General features: G+C 47.1%; 1 protein-coding gene across 1 annotated transcript in view; it reads left to right on the plus strand.

Moving 5' to 3' along the window:
- Positions 1-7,385: 7,385 nt before the first annotated feature.
- nkd1 (NKD inhibitor of WNT signaling pathway 1) overlaps positions 7,386-27,500 on the plus strand; it is a 31,159-nt gene continuing 11,044 nt past the window's right edge. The window contains exons 1-2 of the mRNA XM_076999734.1: positions 7,386-7,629; positions 7,811-7,950. Of these exons, the coding sequence (XP_076855849.1) occupies positions 7,605-7,629; positions 7,811-7,950 (165 nt within the window). The 5' untranslated portion in view covers positions 7,386-7,604. The remainder of the gene's footprint in view (positions 7,630-7,810; positions 7,951-27,500) is intronic.

Consider the following 27,500-nt stretch of genomic DNA (forward strand, 5'->3'; position numbering starts at 1 on the left):
TTCAAAAGTATGTTTAATTAAGGTGTTAACTTGGGCATGGAAGAGATTGGTTTCGGATGTCTTAGCTTTGAATCACTGTCTTTTGGGCTGGAAGACTCTTCAGGGCTTCCACTGACCTTGTTAACGTGCAGATGTGGGTGCGTTTCTGCCTGTGTGGGGTCGGCATTCAGACAGCAGAGACGCCCAGAGGAGTATATACCACCTCGGGGCTCTGAAGCTCATCTGTCTGATAAGAGAGACAGACAGGCAGAGAGAGACAGACAGAGACGGACAGACAGACAGAGTGAGAGTGTCGCAGAAGCCCTTCTGTTCAGATCAGCTACTGCCTCTGTGTGAAGCGGCACAAGGTTTACGGGGCCACGTCCCCACGAGAGCTTCTCCCCCACTTTGAAGCTTCAGCCTGTTATGGTAGCTCCTCTTATCTGAGGAAAGGAAAGATCTCTGGCTTAAACCTTCCCCTGATCCACCTTCCTCTCTCCAGCCCGTCCGCATCTCTTGCACGGGCTCTCGGTTTCCTGCTCAGCCCTGCTGGTATCTCTCATATGCCGGTCTCTCTCATATGCCGGTCTCTCTCATATACCAGTCTCTCTCATATGCTGGTCTCTCTCATATGATGCTGATCTCTCTCATATGCCAGTCTCTCTCATATGCTGGTCACTCTCATATGCCTCTCAAAGACAATAAAGTTGAATCTAATCTAATGCTGGTCTCTCTCATATGCCGGTCTCCCTCATATGCCAGTCACTCTCATATGATGGTCTCTCTCATATGCCGGTCTCTCTGTCTCATCTCTCTCATCATCTCACTGGTGTTACCTCTCCCCTCTCCTTTTTCTTATCCTTTTCTCTTTAGTCTTTACACTTCCAGCATTCTATGGCTCTCATCACTTCTCTTCCTTCTCTCTTTCTCTCTCTCTCTTCCCGTTCTCATCACATTTTCTTCCACTCCCTCATTCCCGCCATAATGACCCTCTTTCTCCATCTCTCTCTCTCTTCCTTCATTCTCTTGTTCCAAGATGGATGGGGTACTTAATGAACATCATAATGCATGCTTTCCATTAGCTTTGCATTACTGAACCTGGCAGTGCTGTCATTTTGGACTAAACCATGCAGGCCCCTCCCCACCTAAACCTCCCCACACCACCCACCCCCTTTTTTTGATCCCCACTTCAAAGAGGGATCCCTACTGTTTGTGCTTCACTGCACTAATTGTGTCCCCCCCTTCTGGATGGGGCAAAAACCCCCAACCGCTTCAAAAAGACGTCAAAGGAGAGCGAAGAACCACCCAACCCCAAAACACAGCAGCACTGGTACACAGCGGTTTTCAAGGATATCAGTTCTGTTGTTTGTCTTATAATGGCTACATTTAGGATTTGGTTTCAAGATTTCAAACATTTTGTGGCATTATTGAAGACTTAAATATGGCGATATGAACACAACTCTTATGTGTAGAGTGTAGAGATTTTCTCTGCACCTGTAGAGACTGAGGAGAAATACATGGAAATTATATTCCATGTATTATATTAATATTATTATATATAATTAATATAATAATTAATACAATTATAAAGTGCAGGTTAGTGGTTTTCCCCAGATGAACAGCTGGGTAAACATGTTGAAGCTGTAATTTCAAAGAAATATGGAACACCAAAAACAACATGGTCATGGCTTCTTTCTGAAGCCAGTGTTCATTCTGACACTGTTGATAAAGCATTGTTCCGGTGTCTATCCTGCATCCCGACGGGAAACAGGAGAGTACAGGTTGACCTTACAACTTGACCTTTGCCCCTGATCATGGTGTTTAGGACGAGGAATCTGATCTGGCTTGTCCACATCATTTGGGGGTGATGAGGCTAACCCGGCTGTTGAGGAATAGATGCTCTGAGGTCCATTACCTTGATCAGCACTTAACAGGATAATCTCAACAAATAGGAACGCTCCCTACCCTCCTACTGCTTTTACTGAACATACCATTTTCGTTTTATGTATCTGGCTAACTTAGATTTCTTTACAAAATGCTTATTTGATGTGTGTGTGTGTTTTTTGTACTTTTCTGGATCTGCATGCTTTGAGAGACCCAACGGTTTGTGTTCATTTGATGAAAAGCATGCCAGTCCAATTGGTCTCGAACAGATCGGATTTCATGTGTTCAGACTTCAAAGAAAAGACTGGATACACTGGATACTGTATGTGAAAGGCGGAACTAAGATCATACTTGAGAGCCTGTCGAGGTGGTCCTTAGAAGCCCAAACTAGCGTGTGTTTCATTAGTAAACACATTCAGTGGGTTCTGGGCCTGAAGACTAGGAGCTGTATATGTCTGCCTTCTTGCAACATGAAAGAGAATTCTTAAGTGAAAGTTTTCTCCTAGTTTTACACTACAAGCCAACAGCATAAAACACTTGCTCAGCATACAGCTAATTAAGGGGGAATCTTTAAAGAAAGTAAGTGTCCAGAAAAGACTCATTCAGAAAGTGAATCTTAGTTCACATCCTAATGACTTCAGGTTTATGCTAACTGCCCTTGGTACTTAAAGTTAACATTTATGATAAAGGGAATATACCACATAATGCAGAACACATTTTAAAACACATTTTGTTAAATGCTTTAATGAGCTTTGATCTTTGTGCCTGTATGCATGTGGTTGACCTCTGCCCTGCAAAACACACACACACACACACACACACACACACACACACACACACACACACACACACACACACACACACATACAAACCCACAGATTTGTGCTGCAGTTGCTGCTGCCCTCTGCCCACTCTCACTAACGCTTTTGTCTCACACAAAGAGAGGCAACAGTCACAAAGCACCCTGCAGCTGCTCTCCCTCCCTCTCTCCCTCTCTCTTCCTCTCTCCCTCTCTCCCTCTCTCCCTCCCTCTCTCTCCCTCTCTCTTCCTCTGTCTCCCTCTCTCCCTCCCTCTCTCTCCCCCTCTCTCTCTCCCTCTCTCCCTCCTTCTTCCTCTCTCTCCCTACCTCTCTCTCCCTCCCTCTTCCTCTCTCCCTCTCTCCCTACCTCTCTCTCCCTCCCTCTCTCCCCCCTCTCCCTCTCTCTCTCCTTCCCTCTCTCTCCCTCTCTTTTCCACTCCCTCCCTCTCTCTCCATCTATCTCTCTCTCCCTCACTCTCCCTCTCTCCCTCCCTCTCTCTCCCTCCCTCACTCTCCTTCTCTCTCTCTCTCCTTCCCACTTTCTCTCTCTTTCTCTCCCTCCCTCTTTCTCTCCCTCTCTCTCTACTTTCCTCTCTCTTTCTCTCCCTCCATCTCTCTCTGTCTCCCCACCTTCCTCTCCTCATCTCTCTCTTCATCTCTCGCTGTTCCCCCTCTCCCTTTCTCCCTCTCTCTCTTTCTCTCTCTGTCTTTCCCATTGTTACTTTAATAGCATTGTTGCTAACTCTTCTGGCTCTGCTCACTAGATCCCTTTATTTGGCAACCATGGGCAGGTTGGAGTGGGACTACAAATCTGTAGCCTGAAAGAACAAGGGAGGACAGGACAGGACAGGGCAGGACAGGACAGGACAGGACAGAACAGAGCAGGACAGGACAGGGCAGGACAGAGCAGGACAGGACAGGACAGGACAGAACAGAGCAGGACAGGACAGGACAGGACAGAACAGAGCAGGACAGGACAGGACAGGACAGAACAGAGCAGGACAGGACAGGGCAGGACAGAGCAGGACAGGACAGAGCAGGGCAGGATAGGGCAGGACAGGGCAGGGCAGGACAGGACAGGGCAGGGCAGGACAGGACAGGGCAGGACAGGACAGAGCAGGACAGGACAGGGTAGGACAGAACAGGACAGGGCAGGACAGAGCAGGGCAGGACAGGACAGAACAGGACAGAGCAGGACAGGACAGGGTAGGACAGAGCAGGACAGGACAGAGCAGGACAGGTTAGGACAGGACAGGGCAGGGCCGGACAGGACAGAGCAGGACAGGGTAGGACAGAGCAGGACAGGACAGGGCAGGGCAGGACAGGACAGGGCAGGACAGGACAGAGCAGGACAGGACAGGGTAGGACAGAACAGGACAGGGCAGGACAGAGCAGGGCAGGACAGGACAGAACAGGACAGAGCAGGACAGGACAGAGCAGGACAGGGTAGGACAGAGCAGGACAGGACAGGGCAGGGCAGGGTAGGACAGAGCAGGACAGGACAGGGCAGGGCAGGGCGGGACAGGACAGGAGAGGACAGGGAAAATATTAATTGAACCATCTTTGTCAAAGCAGTTGTCCCATTCTTGTCAGAACATTGCAGTGATGTTCCACTTCTATAACAATTATTATAAGCAGCTGTCAAAACCTGGTAAGCTGTAATGCTGAAGATATATGATGACATATCATAAAACTCATTTATGCTGAAGAAATATGTCAACATCTTCTATGTATGACACCCACTGAGAGAGTGAGACAGGGAGAGGAGAAGTCTGCATATGCTAGCATTCTCCATCAGTCATCATTTAGACAAATGGAGAAAAGCTCAATTCTGATCTTCCACAATCTCTCTCTAACACTCCGACACACACACAGTGGCTGATACTTCATCTGTTCGGTGTGCAGGCTTCAAAGGGATGATGGGAAAAGCCATCTCTCCATTGCTTGCATCAAAGCACAGGAAGTGTGTCTGAGAGACTGGCCGGCTGTTCCCTACCCCAGTGTATCTTAGGGGGGGTATATAATAACAAGTGTGTGTGTGTGTGTGTGTGTGTGTGTGTGTGTGTGTGTGTGTGTGTGTGTGTGTGTGTGTGTATGTGTGTGTGTGTGTGTGTATGTGTGTGTGTGTGTGTGTGTGTGTGTGTGAGAGAGAGAGAGAGAGAGAGAGAGAGAGAGATAGAGGGGTGCACTGAAATGTTGGTGTGTGTGCCAGTGTGATTGTGTATATGCACAAGAGGAGGTATGATACTCAAGTGTGTGTGTGTGTGTGTGTGTGTGTGTGTGTGTGTGTGTGTGTGTGTGTGTGTGTGCGTGCGTGCGTGCGTGCGTGCGTGCGTGTGTGTGCGTGCGTGTGTGTGTGTGTGTGTGTGTGCGTGCATGCATGAGTGTGGGTGTGAGTGTGTATGTGTGTGTGTGTGTGTGTGTGTGTGTGTGTGTGTGTGTGTGTGTGTGTGTGTGTGTGTGTCTGGGTGGTTCAAAGCAAGCCTGAATCCTCTACCACAGGACCCAGTGAATGAGACAGGATGCAGAAATCACTATGGAGATGTCCAGCTTGTGCACTCTGCGTGAGTGTGCGCTTCTGTGTGTGCTTTCCACATGACTGTAACCATGGTACACACTTAAAAGTCATGCCGTTGGCAATATAAACAGCTTCAAAACAGTGTCATGATAAATGCAATTGGTTGTAGCTTTAGTGCAAACTGGACAGTGACAGACAGGTTTAAAAAATCAAACATCCAGGAATTTTACAAGTAGTAGGTCTTCCCAGTTTCCAAATAATGCAAGAAGGCCTCAACCGAAGTTTTCTACACTGCACTGAAATGAAATAGAATGAATTCAGTGCAAATGATCCCTACTGAAGTTGGAAATTCAGATACTGATAAAGCATTTAATATCAGTATGATACAGTCAGAACCCTTTGAATAGTCAGACTGGCTTGTGTTGGCAGTCAGTGCACAGTTTGAACCGACAGCTAGTTTGGGCTGTTCTGTGAATTGAAAGTTGATCATTCATATCAGCATCCTCAATTCCTCAGAGCAGGTAACTGCTGAACTGAACTGTTAAGGCTATGTGACACAGTGGGTGGATTAATATTTGTTTGCAAAAATGACATTTTAAACCAGCTAGGACCGCACTGTAATGTGCTGTTAACAGTTCCCTAGTGTGGTGTGAACAGTACCCTAGTGTGGTGTGCAGAGTACCCTAGTTTGGTGTGTAGACTTCCCTAGTGTGGTGTGCAGAGTACTCTACTGTGGTGTGTAGAATACCCTGTGCTGAGTACCCTAGTGTGGTGTGAACAGTACCCTAGTGTGATGTGAACAGTACCCTAGTGTGGTGTGAACAGTACCCTAGTGTGGTGTGTAGAGTGTCATAGTGTGGTGTGTAGAACAAAGCTGGGTCAACTGGCTTTGGCTTACTGCACAATTCCTAAGAAAATTATTGTATATTAATCTGTTTTTTCACTGTTTTAATAACATAGCTGAGAGCCACAGCTCAGAGCCACAGCTCAGATACACAGCTGAGATACACAGTTGATAGACACAGCCGAGAGCCACAGCCGAGAGCCACAGCCGAGAGCCACAGCCGAGAGCCACACTTTCTACTGCTTTTGTATTGCTAGTGTAAAGGAGAAGGAAAACTGCAAGGCACACTACTGCCGCTCAGATGCAGCACACATGGGCAGAGCTGTGGGGATCGAGACACGAGCGGCTGTGGAATGTGTGCAGTTTGGTCCCTAGGGTCACAGTGTCTTGTCAGATGTACTGTCAAGAGAGAAAGAAATTCTGATGTCTGCTGGACCATGAACAAATGAATGAATGAATGAATGAATGAATGAATGTTCAATTTATATAGTGCCATTTATATAGTGACAGAGCACCATCCACCACTGGGCATACAAGCACACACACATTCATGCACACACACTCAGACAACTGTTTTTATCGAACATGAAGGGACACACAGTCACACACTCAGTGAGAATTTATCAGGGAATGCCAATTTATCTAACCTCCATGTTTTTAGACTGTGGGAGGAAACCGGACACCCCGGAGGAAACCCACACAGACATGAGGAGAACATGAAAACTCCACTGTACCGTGGTGGTACATGCTGGTTCCTGTCTTTCCCCAAGTATCTGTGCATGTGAGATCGACGTCATCTTGTTCCTCCTTAGCAGGCTACAGTAATAAAGTGTTGGAGGAGCAAGGGATACTTAGGGGTCAGAGTTCATAGAGGAGTGTTTGGAGGTAGGAATACTGGCTGCAAGTATTATGAGGTTATTGTGTGTTTTTTGGTGTATTATTGTGTATTTGTTTACTGTCAGGGTCTTCAAAGGTATAGCTTTTTATATACCTTTTAATGCCAGTAGATTTGTTGTTTGTGCATTGAATATCATTGACTTTTATCGACAAGTCAACAAAAATCGTCAATTGTTTACAAGATTATTTTCCTACATTAGATTGTGTTAATATATAATTTTTCTTTAATATTTTTATATTTGTGTCATATTCATTGTATTAGACTTCAGAAGAAGAAAGCACAGTTTGGGCGCGCACCCTATACGATGTTGGTTTGACGGGCTGAATACGGCGCGCGCTGGACTGGCTGCTCTTTTTATATTTGGAGACTCCAAAAGAATCCCGGCTCGCTTTCATGTGCCGCCTTGGCCCAATAAAATGGAGAGACTGCCTGTGAGTCGTCTAATCTCGGACGAGGCGTCAATCACGCTGCCTCAGTGGCTGAAGTGCGGGTTTTGGTAAGCGCCTCCTCTCCGCTCGGGGACGGGGGGAGTGCGGGTCGGGATCAAAGCTACACTCGCTCTCAGTCGCTGCTGGATATACCGAGCGCCTTTCGCTTTCTTGACGGACGCTAGAGAAATAACACTTTATTGCTGGATTATATTCATTCTGATGTATTTTCATTCCAATCCAATGAATAGAAATGGGTAAACTTCATTCGAAACATGGTGAGATTTGCTTTCATGTATCTTTTTGGTGTGTAATTATGAAGCGCTTGCTGTGTGCTAGTTCTGTCGACTAATTAGTCCTGCGATGTTCTTTCTCCTCTCAACTGTCCCGAGCAGCAGCTATTTGTAAAGATTAGTGATCGTTATTAAACGGTCTGAAACAGTTTACTTTACGTTTCAGGCGATAGTTTTGTAGTTAATGCCTGCTTGGCCAGAAAAGGACTCGACGATTGGATCGTTAAACAGAAGTATTATTGCACTGGCTCTCGTGTAGAACAACCGGACAGCAATCAAAAAAGTACCTGCGGCTTATCGTCAAGGGTAAGTTATTCGGCTGCTTGGCGTGTGTGTGTTTATGTATTTATATATATATATATATATATATATATATATATATATATATATATATATATATATATATATATATATATATATATATAAATATAGGATATACTATACTATACTATATACTATATATATATAATATCCTATGCACACATATATACACATAAGCGTATGTGTTAAACAACAATTTTTTTTACTTAAAGCGTTTGGTTGTTTTCGATATCTTTGAAGTTGGATTACTGCATAAACTTCCTCGCGCTCGCGCGGCTCCTCGCGCTTCCCCTTGAGGTCCGCGAGAGGATTTTCGGAATAAACTGTTTAACTGTTAATCACGTTTTTTGCTAGAAAACACCAAGTGCAAAATGAGCGTTATTTGATACATAAAATTTTGCTTTTGTTGTTTTACCATCTAAGTAATGTACGAAAGTATGGTAGACAACTCATCAGCAGTAAAAAAAAGTTATGATAGGCTATCACTTCTTTTTAGGATGTACCGAAGTTTTGGGGATTTAATAATTTAGTCAGTGACGTGATTTAGTACAAGTATTAGCTGACTTTGTCCTTTGCCGATCTGCACTGTCCCTCAGAGCTACGCGCCCGGCAGCGCCCCACACACCACATATTCTTAATGGTTTTCTGCGCTTTGAAAATGATCATGGCATTGTGCTTTCAATAATCTGAAACAATAGTCAGCATGCATCGCACAGCAAACTGGGAACACACACACACACACACACACACACACACACACACACACACACACACACACACACACACACACACACACACGGGCTTTGTGCTGGAAGCTTCACTATAAAAGCCAGAACCGTTATTTTCAGCAGTGACCGGGGTCGTTTCCAACATCCGCTAATGAATGAGTTTAAAACGCACGACAGCGTCCACCGCATTTGCAAATGAAACCCGAGGTAGGGCGCTTGTCACTTTTATCCCTGAGGATGAGGGGAGGCGAAACGTCTCGGTAAGAGTTTTGCAAAAGTCCGGAGTCTGTTTGCACCTGACAGGCAGTCATTTTGCTGAAAGGAAGTGAGCACAGTGAAAAAAAGTACTTAACACAAAAGTTTTGCGCGTGCATTTCAACTTTTTTCCCCACTACCATGAAAGCGGTCGGACGTTCCCACGACGCTCACCGCGCGCACGGGAAAATGTTTGAGCCGCTATGTTTAGACGAGCGATGGAGTTTTCTCTTTTCGCTTAAAACTCACACGGGTGATATGGTGTATATGTGAGCAGCGACGGAACAAATGTGTCAGAGTTCCCAACAAATGCAGATGCTTCTCTGTAGGTGACGGATCACGGCACGGTGACGGGGCGGCATTGTGGAGCGGGGAGGGAGGAGAGGGCGCACCCGCGAGGCTGTCTGTGATCTGGCATCCCGGTAAACACATAAGAACGCTGTTTGAAGAGAGCAGAAATGCTCTGGAAGTACTTCTGACGAAGTGTAAGCCTCTTTCGGCTTTGGGGCTGCTGCGTCTCAAAAGAGTTTTTGAGAGACTAGGGGGAGGCAGGGAGGTTTCTCACGGGCCAATCTGAAAAAGCCCACTCCAAGTGCAGGAGACCCGGGCCACTTTGCAGGCTCTTTTCAGCCATATGAAAATGCACGCACCTCCGTGTTCTTCACAGAGACCAGCAAGTCGGCCTGCTAAATATGCCGAGAGTGCAGCACAGACACTGCCTGGCTGGCGTAAGTATTGCCTTACCTGTGATCCCCCAGTGCGGTGTTATTCGATCACTGGGAAAGGCTCGTGTTCTCCGGTCCTCCCCATAAGGAGTGGGGAACTGACTGTGTGTGGTAGAGACTCCAGAGGGAAGCCATTCCGCAGTTTGGAGTGGCCTTGTCTGGGAAAAACAGGCATAAAGACAGCACGACTCCGCACATATACAGGAAACACGAGAAAATAAAAACATGGTAAGGAATGCTGGTATGTTGCTACGGCCGCGGCTGAAGTAGGGGGCTGAAGGCTCTTTTGTTGTAATCTCTTGTCTTTGGAGGGGGTTTTGATCTGAGCGCCAAGATGAGGCCAGTGGTCATAAAACAGAGGTGATTGTTTTGGCCGAGGCCATTTGTTGTGTAAGCAGTACTGGAGCTTGTTCAGACCATCATGGGTCATGTCACAGGTCTTGTTGCTATGAGCACAGCTTCTGTGCTTTAATTCTGAGATAGTCTGATTGAGGATGGCTGAGTGAGATTGTCTGGCTGAGGGAGTCTGATGAAGGTTGTCTGGCTGAGGGAGTCTGATGAAGGTTGTTTGGCTGAGGGAGTCTGATGAAGGTTGTCTGCGTGAGGGAGTCTGATGAAAGTTGTCTGGGTGAGGGAGTCTGATGAAAGTTGTTTGGGTGAGGGAGTTTGATCAATGTTGTTTGGGTGAGGGAGTCTGATCAATGTTGTCTGGGTGAGGGAGTCTGATGAATGTTGTCTGGGTGAGGGAGTGTGATGAAAGTTGTTTGGGTGAGGGAGTCTGATCAATGTTGTCTGGGTGAGGGAGTCTGATGAATGTTGTCTGGGTGAGGGAGTGTGATGAAAGTTGTTGGGTGAGGGAGTCTGATCAATGTTGTCTGGGTGAGGGAGTCTGATCAATGTTGTCTAGGTGAGGGAGTCTGATAAAAGTTGTTTGGGTGAGGGAGTCTGATCAATGTTGTTTGGGTGAGGGAGTCTGATCAATGTTGTCTGGGTGAGGGAGTCTGATGAAAGTTGTTTGGGTGAGGGAGTCTGATCAATGTTGTCTGGGTGAGGGAATCTGATCAATGTTGTCTGGGTGAGGGAGTCTGATGAAAGTTGTTTGGGTGAGGGAGTCTGATCAATGTTGTATATCTGAGGGAATCTGTCTGCGGTTGTCTGGGTGAGAAAGTCTGAGGTGGACATGATTCTTAATGCCTCCCAACATACTAATACACACACGTTTTTCTGGCACCGTGGTGTTAGCACTGCCGAGCCTTCAAAGCTCCCTGCTGTCTGGCTCCACCCAGAGGAGGTTCTAATGAAGGGTTCTAGAACGTCATGTGAGCACCGTCAGAACTCTGTTGGAGCGCTGTAGCATACGTGCACGTTTGCCAGATGGTGTGCAGTGATTTGGCAAGACAGCATAAGGATCCCTGCTGAAAGACCTGGACTGTTTGAGCACTTTGGACTTGTCAAGAGTGAGTGTGTGTGTGTGTGTGTGTGTGTGTGTGTGTGTGTGTGTGTGTGTGTGTGTGTGTGTGTGTGTGTTGAACATAAATAATTGAGCCCTGCAAGCTTAATGGTTTTCACAGTGTTGCGGGAGAAAGAACAAAATGGAGCAACCCACGCCTGACCATAAATATTTATTTGGAAGCATTCGCTTTGTTTTGATTTTAACAAAGCGTTTCTAAGATAGCTTAATCTTTCCCTGCGAGTGAGAGCTGGAGGCAGTGCTTGCTGATGGCGCGTACCTTTTGGCCTGGGATCACCAGCTGGCTGGGTTCCGCCACTCTTTTGATAGTTAGCTGTGCCTTTGTTTTTTCTTTGGAGTAAGAGCCAAGTGTTTGAGAATAATCTTCAATGTAATATTTAATATTTATTGCTCCAACATGACACTGATTGGATCCGCGTGGTGAGTCGTAATTGTGAACACATTTATGTTTTGTTATTCTCACTTTTGTGAATGTGTTTTTTTCTTCTGTGATTTCGTTTGTGTTTTATTCTCCTTGTCATGTTGCGACCATGATTAATTTGGTAGAACTTATACAAAACCACAAGTCTTTGAGAACTGAACAACTTCTCCCAGGTTTCTCCGTCCTCGGTGGACCTCGCTGCTGTGTGTCCTGTTACTGTGAAGGAGTCTCAAACCATACAAATGAATCAAATATAAAAGAGAAAAATAAATTAATCACTTACTTCAAACCTTCCTCAAAAACGAACCAATCAGATGCCAGCTGGATGCTAAACCTTTGTTTTGCTGCTCTGTAGGAATGTGTGTGTGTGTGTGTGTGTGTGTGTGTGTGTGTGTGTGTGTGCGTGTGTGTGTGTGTGTGTGTGTGTGTGTGTGTGTGTGTGTGTGTGTGTGTGTGTGAGTGAGAGAGAGAGAGAGAGAGAGAAGCAAGCCTGAAATATTGTGTTGTAAAAGATGGGATATTCAGGAAGGATGATGGCGAGCCAGGGGTGGGTGGTTGTTGTTGTTGTTGTTGTTCCCTGGGCTGGAAGTGAGCAGGATGCTCCCTCACAGACTCCACACAGGCCCGACCCAGCTACGGAGTGGCAGGGAGGAATCCAGCAGCATCTGAAGTAAAAGTCCCCACAATACGAAGCATTGTGCCCTATGGTTCCCTTCAGCACGCCAGCGAGTTAGTAGGCTTCCTGCTTATTGGAGTGTGTGAGTGTGTGTGTGTGTGTGTGTGTGTGTGTGTGTGTGTGGGCATGTGTGTTTTGGTCTGTGAGGGCCACTGTTGCTCCCAAGGGTCTTAGTGGTGCCTGTGACCTCACCAGACCCTGGACCAGGCCTCACACTGTCCAGCCCTCCTCCCTTTGATATGAGAATAATCCTCCCAGTTTGGCGTGTGGAAGGAATGCTCCCCCCTTCCCCAAACACTGGAATACTGCTGAAGAGATAGAATTAGATTCTCTGATCGTGGGAGCAGGCAGATTTTTAGGCTGTCAGTAGTGTTGAGTTCAGTAGTGTTGAGTTATTCCAGTAGTGTTGAGCCCAGTAGTGTTGAGTTATTCCAGTAGTGTTGAGTTATTCCAGTAGTGTTGAGCCCAGTAGTGTTGAGTTATTCCAGTAGTGTTGTTATTCCAGTAGTGTTGAGTTATTCCAGTAGTGTTGTTATTCCAGTAGTGTTGTTATTCCAGTAGTGTTGAGTTATTCCAGTAGTGTTGAGTTATTCTTCCTATTCTGTTTCTTTCTTGTATTCCTTTTTGTCTCCCCTGTATCTTCAGTATTATCCTGTTTAGCTGGTGCGCTTGCTTGAGGTGTGTGTGTGTGTGTGTGTGTGTGTGTGTGTGTGTGTGTGTGTGTGTGTGTGCAGCAACCTCCTCCCCCATGTGAGAGTTGACCTCTATCAGGGGTTTTCTCCATCTTCTTGGTCATGCTCTGGTAAACACTTCCCACAGTCCAAGTCTAGCTGACTCCACTGGAGACTAAGACACTGACTTTCTCCTTAAATCACCTCTCTTCCCCTTCTCTCTCACTCTCCCCCCCCCTATTAGTCAGACCATATTCAACAAATATGTTCAGCATGCCATTAAAAAACAGGTAGAAATTTTTTAAATTTCACTCTAGTTTTACTGTGACGTACTAAGACAAACACAGTTTCCCTTCTGCTCTTTTTCCCCTTGTTTTTCTAGTGCATTTCACTGCTGGTTGTCTGTTGCTTTTTCCCATGCTGGTTCTCTTTTTGTCATCTGCTATCCCCGTGATCTCCACCTCTCCCCGTGACCTCCACCTCCCCCTCTTCTCTATCTCTCCCCTGTCTTTAATTCACAGGTCTGTGCATGCCCCTCCTCCCTCTATATGACTCCCGCTATATGCTCCTCCTCCTTCTATATGCCCCTCCTCCCTCTATATGACTCCCGCTATATGCCCCTCCTCCCGCTATATGCCCCGCCTCCCTCTATATGACTCCCGCTATATGCCACTCCTCCTACTATATGCCCCTCCTCCCTCTGTATGCACTATACGCAGTGCATTTGCATTTTGCTTTCTTCTTTTCTGTATCTTACTTCTCATAGTATTACATATTTCCTCTACCTTCACACTCCTCTGAGGCATCTGTGTGTGTGTGTGTGTGTGTGTGTGTGTGTGTGTGTGTGTGTGTGTGTGTGTGTGTGTGTGTGAGCATTCTTTTGCCCCACTCCCCAGGGACCTGACTGTTGTTGCGTTTGAAGCCAGCTGAGAAAGAGTGAGAGAGAGAGAGAGGGAGAGAGAGAGGGAGAGAGAGATGGCAGTAAGAGCTGTTGTTTTCCTTTTGTGAAGGGAGAGAAAGAGAGGGCCCCGGGGAGAGGAGCAGTGCACCCAGCCTGACTGGGCCCCTGAGATGTTCCCATGAGAGGGAGGGGAGGGCACCGCGTGTCAGGAGAGGTTACAAGAGGGGAGAAGAAGAGAAAGAGAAGGGGAGGGGGAGGGGAGGGGAGAGGGAGGGGAGGGGAGGGGGAGGGGAGGGGAGGGGGAGTGGGAGGGGAGGGGGAGGGGAGGGGGAGTGGGAGGGGAGAAGAAGAGAAAGAGAAGGGGAGGGGAGAGGGGAGTGGGAGGGGGAGGGGGAGGGGAGGGGGAGGGGAGAGGACAGGTGATAGGAGGGGAGGGAAGTGGAGGAGGAGTGGGATTTGCATAAAGTAAGACTTGAGTTTGGGTGCCTGTGTTGTGACTGAGTGTGTATGTGTGTGTGTGTGTGTGTGTGTGTGTGTGTGCGTGTGTGTGTGTGTGTGTGTGTGTGTAGCATCAGCAGCCACAGGTCCTTACCCTTTCACACTGTGTCTATGTGCCATGCTCAAACACCCTGGGAGCACTGAAAAGGACCCGAAGAGACGTGCTGAGTGGGACCTGGTCGTGTGAACCTGTCCGTGTGAACATGTCCGTGTGTCTGTGTGAACATGTCCGTGTGTCTGTGTGAACCTGTCCATGTGAACATGTCTGTGTGAACCTGTCCGTGTGAACATGTCCGTGTGAACATGTCCGTGTGAGCATGTCCGTGTGTCTGTGTGAACCTGTCCGTGTGAACATGTCCGTGTGAACATGTCCGTGTGTCTGTGTGAACATATCTGTGTGAACATGTCTGTGTGAACATGTCTGTGTGAACCTGTCTGTGTGAACCTGTCTGTGTGAACATGTCCGTGTGAACCTGTCCGTGTGAACATGTCCGTGTGAACCTGTCCGTGTGAACATGTCCGTGTGAACATGTCCGTGTGTCTGTGTGAACCTGTCCATGTGAACATGTCTGTGTGAACATGTCTGTGTGAACATGTCCGTGTGAACATGTCTGTGTGAACATGTCCGTGTGAACATGTCTGTGTGAACATGTCTGTGTGAACATGTCCGTGTGAACATGTCCGTGTGAACATGTCCGTGTGAACATGTCCGTGTGAACATGTCCGTGTGAACATGTCTGTGTGAACCTGTCTGTGTGAACATGTCCGTGTGAACATGTCCGTGTGAACATGTCCGTGTGAACCTGTCCGTGTGAACCTGTCCGTGTGAACCTGTCCGTGTGAACATGTCCGTGTGAACATGTCCGTGTGAACATGTCTGTGTGAACATGTCCGTGTGAACATGTCCATGTGAACCTGTCCGTGTGAACCTGTCCGTGTGAACATGTCCGTGTGAACATGTCCGTGTGTCTGTGTGAACCTGTCCGTGTGAACATGTCCATGTGAACATGTCCGTGTGAACATGTCTGTGTGAACATGTCCATGTGAACATGTCTGTGTGAACCTGTCCGTGTGAACATGTCCGTGTGAACATGTCCGTGTGAACATGTCCGTGTGTCTGTGTGAACCTGTCCATGTGAACATGTCTGTGTGAACCTGTCCGTGTGAACATGTCCGTGTGAACATGTCCGTGTGAGCATGTCCGTGTGAGCATGTCCGTGTGAACATGTCCGTGTGAACATGTCCGTGTGAACATGTCCGTGTGTCCGTGTGAACATGTCTGTGTGAACATGTCCGTGTGAACATGTCCGTGTGAACATGTCCGTGTGAACATGTCCGTGTGAACATGTCCGTGTGTCTGTGTGAACATGTCCGTGTGTCTGTGTGAACCTGTCCGTGTGAACATGTCTGTGTGAACATATCCATGTGAACATGTCTGTGTGAACCTGTCCGTGTGAACATGTCCGTGTGAACATGTCCATGTGAACATGTCCGTGTGAGCATGTCCGTGTGTCTGTGTGAACCTGTCCGTGTGAACATGTCCGTGTGAACAGGTCTGTGTGAACATGTCCGTGTGTCCGTGTGAACATGTCTGTGTGAACATGTCCGTGTGAACAGGTCCGTGTGTCCGTGTGAGCATGTCCGTGTGAACATGTCTGTGTGCTGCTCGGGGGTGTTTTCTGGCTGTGCCTGTGTTGACTGGAGTGAACCTGTCCGTGTGAACATGTCCGTGTGAACATGTCTGTGTGAACCTGTCCGTGTGAACATGTCCGTGTGAGCATGTCCGTGTGAGCATGTCCGTGTGAACATGTCTGTGTGAACATGTCCGTGTGAACCTGTCCGTGTGAACATGTCCGTGTGAACCTGTCCGTGTGAACATGTCCGTGTGAACATGTCCGTGTGTCTGTGTGAACCTGTCCATGTGAACATGTCTGTGTGAACATGTCTGTGTGAACATGTCCGTGTGAACATGTCTGTGTGAACATGTCCGTGTGAACATGTCTGTGTGAACATGTCTGTGTGAACATGTCCGTGTGAACATGTCCGTGTGAACATGTCCGTGTGAACATGTCCGTGTGAACATGTCTGTGTGAACCTGTCTGTGTGAACATGTCCGTGTGAACATGTCCGTGTGAACATGTCCGTGTGAACCTGTCCGTGTGAACCTGTCCGTGTGAACCTGTCCGTGTGAACATGTCCGTGTGAACATGTCCGTGTGAACATGTCTGTGTGAACATGTCCGTGTGAACATGTCCATGTGAACCTGTCCGTGTGAACCTGTCCGTGTGAACATGTCCGTGTGAACATGTCCGTGTGTCTGTGTGAACCTGTCCGTGTGAACATGTCCATGTGAACATGTCCGTGTGAACATGTCTGTGTGAACATGTCCATGTGAACATGTCTGTGTGAACCTGTCCGTGTGAACATGTCCGTGTGAACATGTCCGTGTGAACATGTCCGTGTGTCTGTGTGAACCTGTCCATGTGAACATGTCTGTGTGAACCTGTCCGTGTGAACATGTCCGTGTGAACATGTCCGTGTGAGCATGTCCGTGTGAGCATGTCCGTGTGAACATGTCCGTGTGAACATGTCCGTGTGAACATGTCCGTGTGTCCGTGTGAACATGTCTGTGTGAACATGTCCGTGTGAACATGTCCGTGTGAACATGTCCGTGTGAACATGTCCGTGTGAACATGTCCGTGTGTCTGTGTGAACATGTCCGTGTGTCTGTGTGAACCTGTCCGTGTGAACATGTCTGTGTGAACATATCCATGTGAACATGTCTGTGTGAACCTGTCCGTGTGAACATGTCCGTGTGAACATGTCCATGTGAACATGTCCGTGTGAGCATGTCCGTGTGTCTGTGTGAACCTGTCCGTGTGAACATGTCCGTGTGAACAGGTCTGTGTGAACATGTCCGTGTGTCCGTGTGAACATGTCTGTGTGAACATGTCCGTGTGAACAGGTCCGTGTGTCCGTGTGAGCATGTCCGTGTGAACATGTCTGTGTGCTGCTCGGGGGTGTTTTCTGGCTGTGCCTGTGTTGACTGGAGTGAACCTGTCCGTGTGAACATGTCCGTGTGAACATGTCTGTGTGAACCTGTCCGTGTGAACATGTCCGTGTGAGCATGTCCGTGTGAGCATGTCCGTGTGAACATGTCCGTGTGAGCATGTCCGTGTGAGCATGTCCGTGTGAACATGTCCGTGTGAACATGTCCGTGTGTCTGTGTGAACATGTCTGTGTGAACATGTCTGTGTGAACATGTCTGTGTGAACATGTCCGTGTGAACATGTCCGTGTGAACATGTCCGTGTGAGCATGTCCGTGTGAGCATGTCCGTGTGAGCATGTCCGTGTGAACATGTCTGTGTGAACCTGTCTGTGTGAACATGTCCGTGTGAGCATGTCCGTGTGAGCATGTCCGTGTGAACATGTCCGTGTGCTGCTCGGGGGTGTTTTCTGGCTGTGCCTGTGTTGACTGGAGTGAACCTGTCCGTGTGAACCTGTCCGTGTGAACATGTCTGTGTGAACATGTCTGTGTGAACCTGTCCGTGTGAACATGTCCGTGTGAACATGTCCGTGTGAGCATGTCCGTGTGAGCATGTCCGTGTGAACATGTCCGTGTGAACATGTCCGTGTGAACATGTCCGTGTGTCTGTGTGAACATGTCTGTGTGAACATGTCCGTGTGAACATGTCCGTGTGAACATGTCCGTGTGAGCATGTCCGTGTGAACATGTCTGTGTGAACATGTCTGTGTGAACCTGTCTGTGTGAACATGTCCGTGTGAACATGTCCGTGTGAGCATGTCCGTGTGAACATGTCCGTGTGAACATGTCCGTGTGAACATGTCCGTGTGCTGCTCGGGGGTGTTTTCTGGCTGTGCCTGTGTTGACTGGAGTGAACCTGTCCGTGTGAACATGTCTGTGTGAACATGTCCATGTGAACATGTCTGTGTGAACCTGTCCGTGTGAACATGTCCGTGTGAACATGTCCGTGTGAACATGTCCGTGTGAACATGTCTGTGTGAATATGTCCGTGTGAACATGTCCGTGTGCTGCTCGGGGGTGTTTTCTGGCTGTGCCTGTGTTGACTGGAGGTTGTTCCTCTCATATGTGTCACTGATCTGTTAGGAGATCAGCTTGTGATTGGGTGAGAGGGGGGTGAGGCACTTTCATTGGCTGTGGAATTCTGGGGGACGTTTGCGTGGGTGCTCCTCTATCAGTCTAATGATAGGAGTCTGGCATGTATATGGTACATATGGTGTATGTGTTTGTGGATTTGTGTGTGTGTGTGTGTGTATGTGTGTGTGTGTGTGTGTTTGTGTGTATACGAGTGGGTGCGTGTGTGTAAAAATAGTGGTCAGGAATGTATGGTATGGGGGGCATAAACAGGGCTAGAGAGTACCTGACAAATTGTTTGCATGGGAGAGGGAGAACTACAGAACGAAGTGTGTGTGTGTGTGTGTGTGTGTGTGTGTGTGTGTGTGTGTGTGTGCATGTGAACCTTTGTTGGTATGCACTCGTGTGTGTGTGCGTGTCTGTGATTGTTTACACTCGTGTGAGAGTGTAAGTGTCTGATATTGTGCACTCATGTACATGTGAGTCTGTGTGTATATCTGTGTATTGTGAGCATTTGTGTGTGAGTGTGTGTCTGCGATATTGTCCACTCACTTAGGCGCATTTGTGTGTGGGTGATATTGTGTACACTCATGAGTGAGTACGTGTGGATGTGATGTTGTGTATTCTTGTTTGTGAGGACGATTAGTGAGAAATTGCACAGGTTGAATGTGCTTTCATGGATATATGTGGATATATGGGTCAATGTCACACAGCAATATGTTTAAAGCAGGGGGGCTCATTACGTCGATCGCGATCGTGTCGGTCGATCGCGAAGGAATGTGCGTAGATCGCGTCACATAAAATAGTAGTAGATGAATCGCACATCTGCACTGCCGGTTGTATTTTGATTGACATTCACGGTAGCCAATCTGCAATCCACTCAACAAATTACGTTCGCACCCCCCCCCCCCCCCCCCCCCCCCCGCTCAGCAAATTACGTTCGCCGCCACCCCGGTAGATCCTTCTGACTTGGTCATCTTATAAGTATCTCGCAAGCTGAAAACTGTGGGCACCCCTGGTTTAAAGTATCAACCGCTGGTCAGTGTTTAACGTTAACATTTTGACAGCATGTAGCTATAGGTGTAGAATCACTACTTTTATTATTGCTTGTCGGGTATATCCACAAAACGTGTGTAAGGAGTTTACAGACTGTTGGAGTAAAGTAAAGCTAAACAAATCCACTTTTTTTTAGCAGTGTTCAGTGTCCAGATGTATCTGGATTATGTGAGCATTTTATTAACACTTACATGTTAAGCCAAATCACGTTTCTAAATGTGTGTGTGTGTATCTGAGCTGGTCTGTATGTATGCATGTCTGTGACAGTGAGTGCCTGTCTGTTTGTTTGTCTGTGTGTGTGTCTGTGATTGTAAGCACTCATTTGTGTGTGTGTGCCAATGTGTATGCTTGTGAGTCTGATTGTGTGTGTGTGAGTGTGTGTGAGTGTGTGTGAGTGTGTGTGAGTGTGTGTGAGTGTGTGTGAGTGTGTGTGAGTGTGTGTGAGTGTGTGTGTGTGTGTGTGTGTGTGTGTGTGTGTGTGTGAATTCACATGTGAAGTGAGTCATGCATTGAGTTTGTAGTATGTGATGTACTCTGGATATCAAAGTGTGTTGTGGGAATATGTACAGTAAGCCATGGGCTGTAACAACTGGGATATAGGCTTCACACACACACACACACACACACACACACACACACACACACACACACACACACACACATTAGAGTAATAAATCTAGCATTTCAGGCTTCAGGATGCACCTGCACAACTACAGAACATCTGCACAGGCATCTCCATGGACACCTATAACAGTGACGCTCCTTTATAGAGTCCAGATGTCAGTGCTTTATGGGAGTATGTATATGTGATGCATTCAGCATCAGCTCATCACACAAAACAAATAAGTTGCCTCTGATTGGTCAGATTGACATCCTCACCTTCCTCATCCTCATCCACAGAAGGCAGGTGGGTTTGAACACAGGCTGGTTGGTTTTTACTGTGTTTGAGAACTACTTTCTTACCACCAGCAGAGCCAGCAACAGATGCATGTGTGTGAACGTGTATGTGAACGTGAACGTGTGCATGTGTGTGAATGTGTGTGAATGTGTGTGAACGTGTGCGCGTGTGTGTGTGCAGGACTGGGTGTGAAAGTGACAGATGCATATTGTCAAAGTCAAAGTTAATTTTGTATAAATCAACACCACTATAAAACAACTGATATGTTATCTATGTGTGTGTGTGTACATGTGCGTATACGCATGTGTGTGTGTGCGTGTGTGTGTAATTGACTTTTTATTGTGTGTACACACATCTGCTTCAGAGGTTCATATAGTGTTTTCCTTTAGAAAAGACATTCAGTGAGTGAGAGTAGAGGATAAATGATTATGTACATGAATGAAGAAACTAATTCTAATTCATTTCTCATCTCCTCTCCTCAGTTCTACTCCCCCCCCCATTCTTCTCTCGTCTCCTCCCCTCCTATTTCCTCCTTTCTCCTCTCCTCTCCTCCCCTCTCCAATCCTCCCCTCCCTTTTCCTCTCCTCTCCTCCCCTCCCCTCTTCTACCCTCTACTCTGATAAAACTCTGAGAGTGGGCTGGCCGTGATCCGTGTCTCACTGTTGAGGTCTGTGAAAGCTTTTCACCTGTGCCGTACTAGAACTTCAGTCAGCTGCTCTTTTAACTTCACGACAAAAGCCATTACTGAGCAAATGCGTCGTGCAGATCCTGTCAGAAGGAGCTGCTCACACCTTACAGTGGTGGGAGTAGCTTCTCCAGGTTACGCCTGCAGCAGAGAGACTGAATGCAGGATGTGTTTTGGCTGGTGTAGTTTAAGGGTGGGGGTCTGGTCGAGTGGCTTAAAGAGCGTTAGATGTTCCATTATGTTCCACTTCTCCACAGGTTCTTGAGTCACTCTGTCAGAGGTAAAAGACCTCGCTCTGTCCCTTCTAAGGTGTGGAACAGCTATGTGCGTGTGTGTGTGGGTGTGTGTGGTGGGCGGCTGTTTGTGAGCGTGTCTGGGTGTGTTTGTGTTTGCATGTGCGTGAAGGCTTGGTTCATTTTGGCACGAGTGCACACGTAGGTGGTTTTATTGGACTAGACGGGCGTGCCTCATCTGGCTCTGTGGATGTTAACAGTGTGTGTGTGTGCATTTCTTCACACACACATTTCCATTGGATGTTCCATTGGATGGTTGAACATGCTTTTGTATACACACATATATATGTTTTTGTTTTCTAAACATACACACTTCTGTTGAAGTATATCTGATAGAGGTGAATGTGTTTAGTTATATATTAAAGACATTTATTAATGTGACTGTGTGTTGTGAAAGAGGCACTTAGACTTAAGGAGCCATAAAATCATTAGACTGCAATGCTGAGGTAAAAGTTTACTGCATTACAGAGATTGTGTGTGTGTGTGTGTGTGTGTGTGTGTGTGTGTGTGTGTGTGTGTGTGTGTGTGTGTGTGTGTGTGTGTGTGTGTGTGTGTGTGCGTGTGTGTGCGTGTGTGTAGGAGACTACTGCAAGTCTTTGAGTATCACTGCCATAAACTGGCAAGCCTGTGAGTGATTACCGAACAAAGTTCACACCAGCGAGACTTGGGTAGGTGTCATACTGCAGGAGTCTATAGAGTCAAACTAGCACACACACACTGTCCATGTCTATTAGGTTCAGGAGCAAAGGACTCCAGGGTACAAAACTACACTTAAGTTCATTCACTAGATAATGCTTGTGTGTGTGTGTGTGTGTGTGTGTGTGTGTGTGTGTGTGTGTGTGTGTGTGTGTGTGTGTGTGTGTGTGTGTGTGTACACTTGTAGCATTGTTAAAACTTTACTAGGTGTTTTCAGTTATGCATAAACCCCTTTCACTCATCTGGAAAACAGAATGAACCTGCTGGCCTCTCTCTGTCTCTCTGTCTCTCTCTCTCTCTCTCTCTCTCTCTCTCTCTTTCTCTCCCTCTTTCATCCTCTCTGTCTGTCTCGTACTTAGTAACTGTTGAAAAGGATGCTTTTCTCTTATTACATTTTTTGCACAAAGTGGAATCTATATACTCAGACACACACACATACACACACACACACACACACACACACACACACACACACACACACACACACACACACACACTGAGGCACCTCAGCTGTTCACCAGTAGCTCTGGATTTAGAAACATGTTGTTGGGTAATTGGCAGCACAGACTGTACACGTGAGGACTAGATGTGATGTGGCAGGATATCTGTATATTTCTTTCAGCCATGCTAAACCCTTCACTTCATCACTTCATCACTACACACCTTTACTCCTCCCTTACCACTCAATATATGTACCATTGTAAGGCTAGACAATATGATTTGGTGCATTTGTTATCGCGATATCAATGTGAATGTGTCGTTTCGATGCTGATATTGTTTTGGCCTGAACTGTGTGACTGCCAGCAAGGCGTGTCCTTGTATGCATGGTGTCCTAGTAGGCATGGTGTCCTAGTAGGCATGCTCCAGTAGTGTGAGCAGCAGAGTCAGACCAGCACGCTGAGGTGATGTTTGACTGACACATCTCATTATTATCACAATCTGTAGGCTTGTTAGGATCTATTTATTGCTGGGTGTTATTATCCGATGAGCTTAGGCTCATCTGAATTCATCATGTCAGTAACATTTAAAGGCTGCACATGGCTGAGAAAATTGCGTCTACTAGACAGAAAATGAAGTATTATATACAGATATGGAATATTTGATTGCCTATTTACAGCAGATCAGGAAGTCTGTGTACAACCTGCTTATAGTGAATGGAACATTTATTCAAGCAGACACCCAATTTCTGCAGAAATCTCTTGTCCCAAAATGTCTTGTTCATGAAGGTTGGCAGCATCCGCTATGTCCCAGACAAACATCCCGAAGGCTTGAGCAGGACATGAGAGAGAATCCCACTGGAAGGAGTCCTGCTCTCGGTCCAGCTCAGCGACTCACACCGGACTGCGTGGGTGGTGTCGTCTGGGTCGGTAGAAGTTAGGTGGGAACACCGTGCCATCTCACCCCGCGCCGTTGACGCGATCGGGCCATCAGTCCAATCATGGCCGCAGCGTGGGGGCGTTTGACTTTGTGGAGGGGCTTTGTAGGTCACTGCCTCTTTGATCCCGTATTCAAGCCAAGCTGCTGCTCCTCCTGCTCCAGAACGGGACGGTAACGGGACGGTAACGGGACGGTAACGGGAGGTCGGCTGTTCAGAGGTTTTCTTAAGGAGTGAGACATTCTGCTTTTTTATCTTTGTCCTCATTACCTGTGACTGAAATACTGATGTGTGAAATGGGGTTGAATGCAAAGCTGGTGAAGAAGAGGGAAGAGCACCAGCACCCTCACTTCCATTAGCACTCCTCACCTCACTCCTCACCTCACTTCCATTAGCACTCCTCACCTCACTCCTCACCTCACTCCCATCAGCACTCCTCACCTCAATCCCATCAGCACTGCTCACCTCACTCCCATTAGCACTCCTCATCTCACTCCTCACCTCACTCCTATCAGCACTCCTCACCTCACTCCTCACCTCACTCCCATTAGCACTCCTCACCTCACTCCTCACCTCACTTCCATTAGCACTCCTCACCTCACTCCTCACCTCAGTCCCATCAGCACTCCTCACCTCACTCCTCACCTCACTCCTCACCTCACTCCCATCAGCACTCCTCACCTCATTCCCATCAGCACTCCTCACCTCATTCCCATTAGCACTCCTCACCTCACTCCCATCAGCACTGCTCACCTCACTCCCATTAGCACTCCTCATCTCACTCCTCACCTCACTCCTATCAGCACTCCTCACCTCACTCCTCACCTCACTCCCATTAGCACTCCTCACCTCACTCCTCACCTCACTTCCATTAGCACTCCTCACCTCAGTCCCATCAGCACTCCTCACCTCACTCCTCACCTCACTCCTCACCTCACTCCCATCAGCACTGCTCACCTCACTCCTATTAGCACTCCTCACCCAGAAAGACATTAGAGACGCTGAAGATCAGGCCAATGAAGAATGAGATTTAGAGATGAAGGCGATAACGTGTGTGTATGTGTGTGTGTGAACACGTGTGTGTGTGTGTGTGTGGGTGTGTGTGTATGTTTGTGTGTGTGTGTGTGTGTGTGTGTGTGTGTGTGTGTGTGTGTGTGTGTGTGAGTGTGTGTGTGCGTGTGTATGTGTGTGTGAGCATGTGTGTGTGTATGTGAGAGATTTGACTAGATGTGTGCACAGGAACACATGCCTGTGTGTGAAATGGAGAGATTAGTGCAGGGGTGTGTGTGTGTGTGTGTGTGTGTGTGTGTGTGTGTGTGTGTGTGTGTGTGTGTGTGTGTGTGTGTGTGTGTGTGTGTGTGTGTGTGAGCATGTATGTGTGTGTGAGCTTGTGTGTGTGTATGTGAGAGATTTAGTTAAGAAATTCTCAATCTTATTTACTTTATTACATTATGTTGTCTATTATTTTTAAATCCAATTATCTAAATAGTTTTATCTTATTTACTTTACTTCTTATTATCTTATTTACTTTACCTTTTTACTTTTTATGTTATTTTTATATTTTTTTTATATTTTTATCTTTAATTTCTTTTAACATTTTCCTTTTGTCTTTTTGTCTTATCTCCTTTTAATGTTTATTTTATTTATACTGTAAAGCACTTTGAGTTGCATGTATGTATGAAAGGTGCTATACAAATAAAGATTATTATTATTATTATTATTATTATATTTGTCTAGATGTGTGCACAAAAACACATGCCTGTGTGTGAGATGGAGAGATTAGTGCAGGTGTGTGTGTGTGTGTGTGTGTGTGTGTGTGTGTGTGTGTGTGTGTGTGTGTGTGTGTGTGTGTGTGTGTGCGTGTGCGTGTGTGTCACAGGCAGTAGTAAATCTTCAGTTATACTGTGCAGAGGCCTCTGCTGTTTGATGAGGGTGAGGTAATGTAGAATAAAATGTTTGCAATCTCACATGCGCAGCCGTTGCAGTGCATGCCGTTCCATACAGCAGATGCCGTAGCCACACGATCGGCTCTGTGAGCGGCACACATGCAGAACAGCTTTACTAGCTGCGATTTGGGACGCGGCCTTTAAAGAATTTCCAAGGAGATTAAGTGAGCGAATGTGTAGGGTCTTCAGCACTGGATCCTTCGTTTCCCCAAGCTGTATCCAAGGAAGTGATCACATCTTGGGGGAAGCTCCTTCCCTGTGGAGGTAACAAAACAGAGGCAGGAGGAGAAGCACCCTATAAGGAGGTTCTGTTTGAGGAGGTGCTTCCAGAGGGCCATTGACTCCTGTCCTGTCGTGACACTCGTCACCTTTTTAATGGGCGTGACCAAATATCGTGTCACCGCTGGGCAGGCACTCGTCTCTAGAAGTTCCTCTGTCTCTCTCCGGCTGCGTCTCATTTCCAGCGATCCCTCCCCCTCGCTCCCTCGCTGCCTCCATTCGTGTCTCGCCGTTATGCCCCGTGGCCATGCTGCGTACGGCTGTTGTTGTTTATTTCCTTTTTACCTTTCATCCTTCCCTTCCTTATAGAGAGTGTCTGCATGTGTATGTGTGTGCGTGTGTGGGTGGGTGCATTGGAGAATGTGTGTGGCTTATAATATTGAGGTTTCACTGGTGTTTTAATTGTCCATCAGAGTGTGTGACGTGACATGAAGACAAACTGGACACACACACACACACACACACACACACACACACACACACACACACACACACACACACACACACACACACACACACACACACACACACACAAACATACACTTCTAAACACATGCACGCTCTCTCTTGCAGACTGCAGTACTGCTGTTACCTCAGGAATTTTTCTCTCACTTTTTTTCTGTGGCAGTAACATCTTAATGTGCCAAACACCAGGGGGGCTGATCACTCAGACACAAACACACACACACACACACACACACACACACACACACACACACACACACACACACACACACACACACACACACACACACACACACTTAGCACTTGGCACTTGGTCATTTGGTCTTTGAATGTGTTGCCAGGTTATACCTGGCAGGACCTCATAAGTGTCTCATAGTGCCAATTTCAAGTCAAAAAGAAATATATTCTCATCATCTCTCTCTTGCCCTCTCTCTCTTACCTCTCTTTCTCTCTCATCCCTCCATCGATCCCTCACTCTTTCTTCTCTCTCCTTTCCTCCCTCATTCCTCCTCCTCCCTCCTGTCTCCCTTTCTCTTTCTCTCTCTGCACATATCTTGTTTGAACTTAAGGAACATGTGTGGAGTTAAAGGTGAACTGCTGAACACTGCCCCACACTGAGCGTGAAGTAAAGGTCAATCAGAGATCATGCTTGTTTTGTTGTTTATTTCAGTTCGATGTCGGGATGCATCAGACTGCAACTTGGTTCCTTCTTGCATCAGGAGTCAGATGGACCCTGGAATGTGTGTTTGAGTTAGTGTGTGTGTGTGAGTGCGTTAGCATGGGCCTGAGTGTGTTTGCATGTGTGTGAGAGTGTTGGTGTGTGAGTAAGTGTGTTACTGTGGGTTTGAGTATGAGCGAGTGTGTAGTATGTCTGTTTGTGTGTGTGTGTGTGTGTGTGTGTGTGTGTGTGTGTGTGTGTGTGTGTGTGTGTGTGTGTGTGTGTGTGGTAGCGTGTGTGTTTTGGTGATGCTGTAATGCTGTCCTGGTTTATTTGTAAGTGTGTGCATGTGTTAGTGTGTGCTACCACATGTTACCACGATAGCATAATACTTTGCAAAAGTCTTTTTAGTCACAAGGGTTCACTAACTCCACTGCCCCGTGTCCGGCCTGCTACCTGTGTAAAAGAAATCTTCATCTGCTGTGTACAAATCATCCTATCTGGAAGCGAGGTTTTGCCCTGAGCTGGTGGGGCAGAAGGGTGGGCGGGGTCTTTGGGTGTGGGGGGCGGGGCAGTTTATGCGTCAGGTGAGGAAGGAGCGTCTTCTCCAGCTCCGCCCCGCCATCTGCCTTCATAAACACTTCATAACACTGGCCATAAACAACCAGGAACAAAGACCATTTCAGGCTCTGCTTTTATGGGCCTTGAAAGGTGACGTTG

Source organism: Brachyhypopomus gauderio, chromosome 1 (assembly GCF_052324685.1).
Source record: "Brachyhypopomus gauderio isolate BG-103 chromosome 1, BGAUD_0.2, whole genome shotgun sequence".
Taxonomy (NCBI): domain Eukaryota; kingdom Metazoa; phylum Chordata; class Actinopteri; order Gymnotiformes; family Hypopomidae; genus Brachyhypopomus; species Brachyhypopomus gauderio.